The 12,061-nt window shown below is 37.2% G+C and overlaps 1 protein-coding gene across 4 annotated transcripts in view; it reads right to left on the reverse strand.

The window, feature by feature from the left end:
* LOC109406630 (uncharacterized) overlaps nucleotides 1–12,061 on the reverse strand; it is a 688,592-nt gene that overhangs the window by 82,373 nt on the left and 594,158 nt on the right. For all 4 annotated transcript variants that reach the window (XM_062847228.1, XM_062847227.1, XM_062847225.1 and 1 more), the window contains 2 exons: nucleotides 1,546–1,845; nucleotides 1,274–1,476 (listed from right to left, as the gene is read on the reverse strand). In XM_062847228.1, coding sequence (XP_062703212.1) covers nucleotides 1,274–1,476; nucleotides 1,546–1,845 — 503 coding nt within the window. The remainder of the gene's footprint in view (nucleotides 1–1,273; nucleotides 1,477–1,545; nucleotides 1,846–12,061) is intronic.

Genomic DNA, 12,061 nt, shown 5'->3' on the forward strand with positions numbered 1-12,061 from the left:
CAGAGCTCTTCAGGTAGCTCTGAGAGAATGCGTCGGTACACCATCGACTCTTCACCAGCACAATAGCCTCAACGTAAACATTTGTATTCCGATCAGTTTCCACGCTATTTCGTAAACACTATCGAATGTTGCTAGACAAACAGCATTGTTTTACGGCAGATGTGCCTATACATCCCCCCCTCTCGCACATCTTTCACCGTCCTGAATATAGAATAGCTGCCGTACTATTAAATCTCAAATCAGCAGTACACAGTTGACCGCCAATCTGTAAGGTCCATTTGGCTCAGCTATTGCTGTGCCCGTCGCGGACGTGCTACGAATTTCCCGCCCACAGACCGGTAGTGGGCGCAAGTGATTTTAGTGCATTGTAATTATGTAAATAGAGAACATTATTTGACCATAAGTGAATAAACATATCTGAACTTCAACCTGTGTGTGCTCGTCAATTAAGAGAAGAAATTCAACAACATCCGTTCGGTCGATAATCGTTCTAGTGATTACACAACTAAGTTATTGCGCCTCGGCTCTGAGCTCGACCATCAACTCCGGCGTTCAACAGGGTATATTTGGCATTTTGTCCTTGTAGTTTGATTACTAGCTGCAGACTTCTACCTTCTGTTTTTCGACGTTTTGTCCTAGATGTTTTTTACCTTCGTTCTTTTGACCCTTCATTTTTTTGTCCCTTCGATCTTTTTGATCGTTGACCTTTTGACCTTCGACCTTCTGGCTTATGACCATTCGTCCTACAATCCATTTTTTAAATATAGATAGATAAATGTTCCAAATTTAATTTGAATCCAGAGATATACATAACAGTATAGAAAACTTTATTATTTGGTATTTATCTAATTCCCGTCTAGCTAAGCACCGACTAATAATTATAGAGCTTATTCTTGTACCTTGCTTTATGCCTTATGGCCAATTTGGTATAAATCAGCTTCCACATCATGTAAAAAATATTAAAGAGCTACTATTTCTTTACTGCCTTAATTGTCCCTCGAATTCTCTTACCATCAAGTCCATGTCTATTTCAGGCACAACATGAATTTTATTTCCGGCACACCTTCTGAGTGTCACTAAGGTACATAGTAGTCAACAGTTATGATTTGATTGCAGGGGTTTATAAAACAAAGTCAGTCAAATTATTGGCATTTTAAATCAAACCATGTGTTAAAAGTTCTTTTGAGCAGACAACTTTTAAATACTGTCTGATTAGACGGGAATTGGCGCATATATGACGAAGCAGATTTCTACCCAACCAAACAACACTCACCTGATCGTTCATGGTGGAGATTTCGTTATCGATCTCGGTCGGTGGGCTTCGGGTGTAGTCGAGGCTGAACATGGGTGGCGGAGCGCCCCCAATGACCTCCATCAGGAAGTGCTGCGCCAGGCCACCGTCGCTACCGGCTTGGCAGACCACCTCCAGTTCGGTGTCGTTGTGCAGCTCGCAGTTCCGTGGTGCATCCGGGGTTTCTAGGGAATGAGATTGTATATGTATAATGAAAGAAGAGGAATAAAAGGAACTATTTCGGTATCACTCACTTGCTGGCAGTATATGGAACAAACAGGGCATCATCTGCCGGCCGACGCTGTTCGAGGCCCAACACTGCAGCGTCACCAGTTCGGCATCGATCTGCGGCAGGTAGTTCATGGTGCTAACCAGTCCGTGGGAGTTGATGCGCGAGTTCAACACCGGCGAAACGTTCCGGGTACTGTTGTACGTCCAACTGAAGCGTACTCCATCCGGAGGATCGGCATCCACCTCGCACTTGACGACCTGCGATTGCATGCTGAGCGAGCCGATCGTTTGCTGCTCGGTTCCCGGTTTGCAGCGAGGAGCGACTGTTTTGGGGGAAAGGAAGAAGAAAAATGAATGAAACATAGTGCCCATTAGTTTACATTGAAATTATTTGAATACTAAAACCCTGAATAATTTGGGACGATAATCTTTTAGATTCATTTCAAGTGATTCACTCAAAATTACAGAGATGGATTCTCTCAGAATCTTGGAAAGGAAATTTAATCTGACGTTCTTAAGAATCCTGACATTGAACTGAGAAAAATTTGATAATTGGAAGACACAGAATGCTGATTTATTGGCGAATTAGAGAGGAAATTTGAAAAAAAAATCGCATTCAGGTGGGATTTGAACTCACGACTCTGTATTCGTAAGACAGGCGCTTTAACCAATTAAGCCACAGGACACATAGCGATTCTGAGAAATAGAAAACCAAACTGACTTCCCTTTAAAAGGATTTCGAAATCGTGTCAAAAAATCCTGTCAAAACCATTCCAATAAATCTTCTCAAGGGCTTGTCTTTGAATTCAGTTAATGGAAAATAAGCGTTCCTTTTGCATCAATATGAACACATTTTTATCTTCGTAGAAGCTGCATTTTAATATTACAACCAAGAATCCAAAATATTTTGATATGAAGAGATTGTTATGCTCATACGTTTCTGCGGAAGCGTTTATCATCTGGGCACCAATAGAACAAAGCAATTGCAATACTATCAAACCAAACTATTGGAAGCACGGAACTTTCCCTCTCCCCGGCGCATTTGGAATTTATTTTTCAATCACTACCTACCCCCAAGAACTCCCCTGTGCTGGAATTTCCTCAACAATCTCCAGTTTTCCGCTTGATACTCGAAGCTCCACCCGAACACATCAAATTCTTTTCCCTGGAATCGTATCCATTTGGAAGTTGCTACAATTACTCAATTTATTGAAATTCCTCAAATTAATTTGCTACCTTCTGAGGGAATCCAAAGTCCGCAATCAATTTTCCTCCAGAGAGAGAGCGGGCTCTGACTCCGACCGAGTGTACCGGTCGCTCCCGAAGGGACCAATAAGAAAAGTACGTTTCCATTAATACCAATGGAAATGGAATTAAAATCCCTTTCCCGTTCTGGTTGTTTGCGTTTTTTTTTTATTTCCAGAGTCGAACGATTCGCCCCATTCATTGTACATGTCGGAGTCCTTCATTTGTTTCATTTTCAATCAAGTGTCGTCGTCCGCTCCCTTACTTTCCACACTTTTTCGAGGCGAGGGAATTCCAAATATCTCCCCAAAGAGAAATCGTTTGGATGGCATTCATTATGCATTGTTCCGTTGGTTGTTGCTCGGGGAGAATTTGTGCAGGGTGGAAAAAAATCTCGAACTTGAAATTGTTTTTTTTTGCGTCGTCGTCGTTGATCTCTTGGGCAGAGGTACTGGGAGCTTCCTTTTCAAGTGTAACTGAATGGCGGAGTACGAAATGCTCACGTAGAATACAGAACATTCGGAATGATGAAAAACTATCCCCCATAACAAAGTGCGCATTTTTTGTGAAGAAACGCTCATGAAATATGAGCGAACGTACGTTACCGGTGGTAGAAGCTCTTTGTGCTCCTGATTGTTAGAGCGTCCCAACTCATAATAATTCGAGCAGATTTGTTGACCACACATTGACGAGCTGCAATGTGTGGGTGACACCAGTTTCAGATGCGTTTATGTATGTATTAGTGTTATTTTGCTTCCGCTTTACGAATACATAAACAATGTACATCTATGTTGGTTTAAAATGTGCCTTCAATGGTCAACTGCACGAATTTATGCTAGCCTGCTTACTCTCACCGAAAATTTGACGTCAATTTTTTTAGACAATTCTTCAACATTTTCATAGAGAACTTTAGCAATTGTTTAGATGATGCTTTCGGCAATTTGTTGTGGTGAATTTTCCGTTAATTTCATAGGAAATTGTTTGCGTGTTCCCTCAGTAATTCTTTGGATATCTTCTATAATTTCATTGGGATGTTTTTTTTCGGCCATTTTATAAGGAATTTCAGCTGTAATATCGTTGAGATTTTTTTCGGTAATTCCTTTGTCAATTACATTATAGATTCTTATTGCAATTTCTGTGCATTTACCTCCGAAGACTACTTGAAAATGCATTGTGCATTTTTCGGCAATATTAATAGAATCTTCCGAAAATTTTATTTGAAATACCATTGTCATTTTATGGAAATTTCCTAAATTATTTCGTTTATTTCTTTGGAAAATCATAGGTTTTCTTGCGAATTTCTTCGGCAATTTCATGAGGAATTTAAACAGTAATTACTTAGACATTTACGATTATAATTGTGCAATTTTTTTGGTAATTTCATTGGCAATTTGTTTCTTTCGAAATTGCTTCGGTAATTCCATTGAGAATTTCAACGTCAATTTAAAAAGTATTCCAACGATAACCCTTTGTCAGTGGAAACGCTATATGTTCACGCCAAAAATGACTTTTTGATAGAAGGCTCGGAGGGTCGAGTCACATATACCAATCAACTCAGCTCGACGAATTGAGGTGATGTCTGTGTATGTATGTGTGTGTGTGTGTATGTGTGTGTATGTGTGTATGTGTACAAAAACTCACATTACTTTTTGGCAGTTGACCTCAACCGATATCGATGACCGATGGTTCATTCGACGCGGAATCTGGTCCCATTGTTTCCTATTGAAAATAATTCGGATCGGTCCAGCCGTTCCGGAGTTATGGCCATTTAGGTATTCCGGACCAGTACCCTTGGAAGGGGCAATACATAAAAATGCAACAAACACATACATGCGACACATCAAACTGTGTTATTTTGGATAATCTGATGAACAGTTAGCAATAAAACAGTACCAGACCATATCTGAACCGGTAGTGTTCCGGAACCGGTTGCGGGTGTCTCGCCGAAAGTGGCCAAATATTAAAGTGAACCAAATCCATGCATGCGACATATCAAAGCGCGGCTTTTTCGATAATGAAAGGTTGGCATAAAAAATACTCAGACCATATTGGAACCAGTAGTGTTGCGGAACCGATTTCGGGAGTTCCTCCGGAAGAGGCTGTATATCAAATTTTTGCAAAACTTTTGCATGCGACACATCAAATCACGGCTTTTCCGACATCTTGATGACCGGTTATAACCGGTTATAATTATCAAGGAAGTATGCTAAGACTGTCAGTAGTTCCGAAACTAGTTCCGAGTTTCCCTCCGAAAGCGACTAAATATAAAGTTGTACCAAACTCATGCATGCGACACAGCAAAGCGCGGCATTTTCGATAATCTAAAAAAACTTTTGCAAGCAAATAGGCTCAGACTATTTAAGAGACTATCGGTAGTGTCCCGCATCCGGTTCTGGGCCGGAAGTGAAACCAAACCCATGCATGCGATAGCTCAAATCACGGCTTTCTGGTAACATGATGAACAGTTTCAAGACACAAGCCATATCAGTATGTTACGGAACCGATTCCGGGTGTCCCGCCAGAAATGGTCAGATGTAAAAGAGATCCAATACATGTAACATATCAATGACTTATGCAGTAACATGATAAATGGTTACCTAGCTAACAAATAATCTCAGACCATATTTGGAAGAACCGATAGTGTCCCAGAGACGAGTAACCCATCGGAAGTGGTAAAATATAGAAGAGAACTAAACCATAGCGGCATTTTTGATAATATCTGATGAACGGTCAACAAGAAAATAGTCTCAGGCCACATTTAGAATTTATAATAATATTTCGGAATCGGTTGCGGGTGTTCCATCGAAAATGATTTAATAGAAGTAAACCAAAATCATGCATGCGATACATAAAATCGTACCTTTTTAAAACATTTGCTTAACGGTTAGCAAGAAAACAGCCTCAGGTCACATTAATTTTCAGCTATTTAGGTAACCCGATGAACAGTTGACAAGAACATAGACTCAGACCATATTCGAGACAACCGGAATCGGTTCCAGGTGTCCCACCGGAAGTGGCCAAATGTAAAATTTAACAAAATCCATGCAAGCTGCACATCAAATAGCGGAATTATAAAAGTGAACAAAATAAATGCGATCAAAGCGATAAATCAAATCGTGGCTATATGCAAAAAAAAATCGTGACCAAAGCGATCTCTTCAAACCCCACCATTCCAGATTCCAATGGTTTAAATGTATAGTAGGATGGATCAACGTTTTATGGAAAAATATACTTCAATCGCATCAACACCTTAGGGAACGTCCATAAATTACGTCACGCAAAAATCTACAATTTTCAATCTCCCCTCCCCCCCATATGTCTCACTTTTTGTATGGGACCTCTGAAATTTTTTTATGGGTCGTTACACTTTGCTTAAACCACCCTACCCCCCCCCCCCCAAAAGCGTGACGTAATTTATGGACATTTTCTTATACAGTTTTTCAATCTTCAATCTCCTTTGGCTTCAAAAATTACTACTCATAATTTGAATGGAAAATTTACATTTTTTGCATTTTTCTAGTGAGAAGGTCAAATTTTACATGAATCGTGTTACCTAAAGTGTGCTGAAATGAACATTGGCGAAGATCACAAAGTGATCTGTGATTGTGAATAAAGTTAAGACGCTCACCCTGCTGCCGTAGTGCATGGAATGGAGTCATAATGACCGAAATACAAAACTAGGGTTAAGGTGGTCAAGCAGTCAGTTGAGAGGTCTGATATTTTTCAGTTCTGTTATGCTGTTGAACATCGGAATATGTACCATTAATAAGTTTCACAAATCGATTATGGCTTCGTTAAAATTGTTGGTTTTCTATATGAAGTGTTTTCAGGATTCAGGAATATTTTGGCTAACGTCGCACACTGGGGCAGGATTGAAAATACATGGAAAAAACCTCTAGCTCGTCGAGATGTCGAGATCAACACTTGGTGTCTTCAGAGAAAATATTTCTATGAACAAGGTCGATATTCTGAACGGTAGCATATTTTTCTTGCGTTATTCGCATAAAAGTCCTATAAGTCATTTTGGCCATCTTTCATTTTAGCGGTATGGTGTCTTCGGCAAAGTTGTTCGGCTATTTATGCTAAAAAAGTTTGCCGAAGACGTCAAATTTCCAAAGCCTACTGTTCTTGAGATATTAATCATTTTATAAAATACCTATCTAAAATCGAGTTTTTTCATTAAATTACGTTTGTAAACAAATTTAATGTCCGTTTTCGAGTTATAATAATGAAAAATACTAAAATAAAACATATATCAAAGATATTAGTTGGAAAAAACAAAATATGAATTGATTTTTTATGAAAAGTTCCTGAAAATCACGCAAAATGTATATAGGACATTCTTGCAGTCGGGCAAGTTCGGGCAAGTTTTTTCATCGGCGATCACCTAAAAAATACATAAGCTTTCATGTAAATTTTTTTCACCGACATGATATTTGATGATTTTTTTTAAATAGCGTTCAAAGTTTACTGTTTTGTGTGAATTAGTACAACATTTTTGCAGATATTTTACCATGTTGTATGATGCCAAGTGAACCATAAGAAGTATAAATGCAATCTAGTCACAGGTTTAGTTATTTTTAAGCTTCAAATAAATTGTAAAACACAAAAATGTCCTAAACGCCAATAAAAGTGAGTTTTAAGATCATTGAACACACAAAAAATATTTCTATTAAATAAGATTATATAAGATAATGATAAAACCAAGGCTAAATGGCGTGTTTAGGACATTTTTGTGTTTTACGATTTGTTTGAAGCTTAAAAATAACTAAATCTGTGATAAGATTGCATTTATACTTCTCTTAGTTCACTTGGCATCATACAACATGGTAAAATATTCGCAAAAATGTTGTACTAATTCACACAAACCAGTAAACTTTGAACGCTATTTAAAAAACATCATCAAATATCATGTCGGTGAAAAAAATTTACCTGAAAGCTAATGTATTTTTTAGGTGATCGCCGATGAAAAAACTTGCCCGAATTTGCCCGACTGCAAGAACGTCTTATATACATTTTGCGTGATTTTCAGGAACTTTCTATAAAAAATCAATGCATATTTTGTTTTTTTCAACTAATTTCTTTGATATATGTTTTATTTTAGTATTTTTCATTATTATAACTCGACAACGGACATTAAATTTGTTTACAAACGTAATTTAATGAAAAAACTCGATTTTAGATAGGTATTTTATAAAATGATCAATATCTCAAGAACAGTAGGCTTTGGAAATTTGACGTCTTCGGCAAACTTTTTAAGCATAAATAGCCGAACAACTTTGCCGAAGACACCATACCGCTAAAATGAAAGATGGCCAAAATGACTTATAGGACTTTTATGCGAATAACGCAAGAAAAATATGCTACCGTTCAGAATATCGACCTTGTTCATAGAAATATTTTCTCTGAAGACACCAAGTGTCGATCTCGACATCTCGACGAGCTAGAGGTTTTTTCCATGTATTTTCAATCCTGCCCCAGTGTGCGTCGACGGAAAGTTCATGAGTACATATTCGACGAGAAAGGCACTATCACCACTAGGTGGATTAATCTGGGTTTTTCACCAAAACTTAAGAGCCGAACGTTTGCCAGGTGTTCCAAACACTGTTCCAAGTAACTTGTTGGGTTGAAAAGTATGCGAAATCTGTTCTGTGGGAGTAAATGAGTAGGGGTAGGGAAGTGGAACCATCTCGGCAGGGATCATATTTCGGGCACTTTTCTGCTATAACTCAGCCAATTCTGAACCAATTGACAATATATGAGTTTCCGAGTGAGTAAATGATCGAATTAGTGAATGAGTAAGTGAGTTAATTAGTTAGTAAGTAAGTGGAAAAGCCCGTGAATTAGATGAGATGAGTGAGCAAGTAAATGAGTAAGTGAAGTAATGAGTGAATTCGGAGTTTGAGAGTTAACACGTAAAATATGAGTTACAAAGCAAATGAGAGATTTTTTGGTTAGCTGGTGATGTTACTCAGTTACTGAGTGAGTGAGCGAGTGACCTAGTGAGTTAATGGGTGAGCTAGTGGTTTTGTAAATCAATAAGTGAGTGAGCCTGCTAGTGAGTGCATGTATGAGTGAATGGGTGAGTTAGTGAGTAACTGTGAATTATAGGGTGAATGGGAGAAAATGAGTGAGCTAGTCAATGAGTGAGTGAACTAGTGAGTCAGCCTGTAAGTGACTTAGTGGATTAGTAAGCTGGTGATTTAGTGAGTATGAGATTGTTAGTAAGTTAATGAGTAGATAAAGGGTATAAAGGGTGATGTGGTGATTTGGAGAGTGAGGTAAAAAACTAGTTAGCGAATGAGCAAGCGAGTGAGTACATAAGTTAGTGAATTATGCATGAGTGACTCCGTTAATGTGTAAGTAAATGAGTGATTAAGTGAGTTTGTGAGTGATATCATCAGTTAATAATTTAAAAAAATGATGAGTTGATGAGTGAATGAGGCAGTGTTTTTTTTTCTTTCTTCCCCGCTGTTGGAGAAAATAAGCCACTGCGTCCAATAAGCTGAGCTTTTTGTGGAATGTTCCGTTTCGATATTCGCATCTAGCTAACTGATTTCCATGTGTCTAGTAATACATTTCTGCCACGACGCGTCGTCTCTCAGTCACCCAAGTAACACAAACGGCACAAAGGAGTGTCGACTGCGCAGGTTTCTTTGTCAGTTTTTATAGACTTCTCTGAGATTTCTTTGACTATTTCAGTAGATATTCCATTCAACTATTGCCATAAACTGTGGAAACTTATTCGAAAATTCTTCTGAAAGTTTCTTTAGTAATGTTTCAAATAAATTCTTTGTTGATTTCTTGAAAAAAAAATACTTTGATATTCTTATTGGTATGAGTCCGTTGAGACTTTTGTGCTAAAACGTTGAAAACTCATTCGGCAATTTGTTTAAAAATTCATACGGTGGATTTTGAGAAAATTAATTAAAATTAAAATTCCTTATGTTATTTTTGTCGGAAATTTATCAGATAATTTGTTTAAGAATCCCTTCCTTGATATTAACGGTAGTTCTTCTGTATTTTCATTTTTATATTCGAGATTTTTTTTTTACTTTTTTCGGTACAATCCTCTTTTTTATCGTAATTCCATCAGAAGTTTTTTTGAATATTCGATCGTTTATTTCAAATGAGCAATCTCGTTTAAAATAAACAACAACTTTGGATTTATTTTTGCGAATTCCTTAGCAGTTTGGTTAGGGTTTTGTTAGCGCAATTATTTCAAGATTTTATCAGTAATAAAGGAATTTCTTTAAGAAATTCCTTCAACAATTTTAATGGGAATTCCTTCGTATTTGTTTTAAATAAATTTCCTCTGAAATTCAGAGAACAATACCGTGGAAAATCATTCTTAAATTTCAATGTGTACTTATTTTAAAACTGTTTCGGCAGTTTATTTGGATTTTTGGAAATTCTTTCGGGAGCTCCTTCGGATTTACATTTTTAATATCTTTGGTAATTTCATTGAGAATTTCTTCTACATTTTTTTGAGAAATACATTGCTGTTTTATAGTAATGGGCCGTACACAAATTACGTCACGCTCATAGGGGGGAGGGGGGTTTTACAGAACGTGACGACTCATACAAAAAATTATGAGGTCCAATACAAACAGTGTGACATAGGGGGGAGGGGGGTTGAAAATGGTCGATTTTTGCGAGACATAATTTGTGTATCACCCCTAATGTTCGCCAATTATTGTGGAAAATCCTTCGAAAATTCTGCTCACATTCTACTGGAAATTTCTCAAGCAATTCCTTCGGTAATTTTTTCGGGGATTTCTTCTGATTGGTAATTTCAAAGGTAATTTCAGGAAACTCATTCGGTAATTTTTGAGAAAATTCCGTCAGTTATAAGATATGAAAACTCTTTCAGCATTTTCATTACAATTCCAACTGTTATTTTTGTTGGAATCCGAGTAGGTTTTTTTTGTCTGTATTAACGAGATTTTTAACCCTAGGCTAGTTCATCTCGGGACCCACGTTTTACTTCCCTTCCGAAAGGAAAACCCACATTTTGTGAGTATGTCGGGAGTGGGATTCGATCCCAGGTCCTCGGCGTGATAGTCAAGTGTTCTAAATCTGATGAATAGCATATTCAGTTATGATTGATTGAATTACTGGAGAGCAAAAACTAATAATGGTTTGATTGATATAAGAGATAAAAGAACAGAAATAATAGCAAAATATTATATAGTGAACTACTTAATAATAACTCATTAAGATATTACAAGATCAAAACAATAGCAGACAGAATTTGTCGCTTTTTTCTGGAATAAAAAAAATAAAAACAAATCTCAGCACCCTACAACCTTAGAATTCACAAGCGGCGATGCTTACCACTCAACTGTGGCTCGCTGTTGGAAATAACATGGGAATAAGAGCATGCGGTTCTTCGTTTCCACAGCTTAGAAAGGGGCACATGGCATTTCACTAACATTGATCCATCTCTATGGGTGTATGTGTTCAATTTCGTGCAGAAGAGCTAAACTTGTTCTTATGTAGAATTTTTCAGCAATTTCGACAAGAACAAAAACTGATATCATATCAGTTTGAGCTATTCGTGCGATATTCATTAGAATTTTGAATAACTAATAAAAATCACATCGAGCTATGACTGCAAAAAGTGTTCGATTTGAGATATGATTTAGATATTCTGGTCTACCCGGGAAAATTATCATGTAATTTCCTGAAGTATTCCTTCCTTGATATTTCCGGTGATTTTTCTGGAATTGTAGTTCCTTATATATTTTTCAGATTTTTGATAATTCCTTCGGCACAACCCTTGTATTTGTTTCTGTTATTACTTCGGTAGCTTCTTTGAATATTCAATCGTTTATTTCATGCCGAAGGGGTCGGCAAATACTTCGGAAATTTTTCTGCGATTTTATTGTTTAATTTGTTTGAGAATTTGTTTGTAAAATTGTTTCACGTTTGTTTCAGTTTTACCTTTGGTATTTTTTAAGAACCTCTTCGACAATCAAATGGGAATTTTTCTTTAGATTTTTTCAAAAATTCTTAGACAAATGCCTTGGGAAATCCTTTTCATAATGTGCATTATTGTAAAAATTGCTTCGGCAGTTAATTGAGATTTTTTTGTGAACTCCTCTCGAACTTCCTTCGGTTTTTATTCCAAATTTATATGGTGTTGCCTGTAACAATTTCTTCCATTGGATTTTTTTGACATTTTTTTCAGCAATTATTTTGGGAAATCTTTCGGAAACTTTCCTCACATTCTTAAAAAGACGCGGACACCGTCTTCAGCCAGAGGCTGCACAGACTGAATGAAACTTAACA

The sequence above is a fragment of the Aedes albopictus genome, chromosome 1, assembly GCF_035046485.1.
Source record: "Aedes albopictus strain Foshan chromosome 1, AalbF5, whole genome shotgun sequence".
Lineage (NCBI taxonomy): Eukaryota > Metazoa > Arthropoda > Insecta > Diptera > Culicidae > Aedes > Aedes albopictus.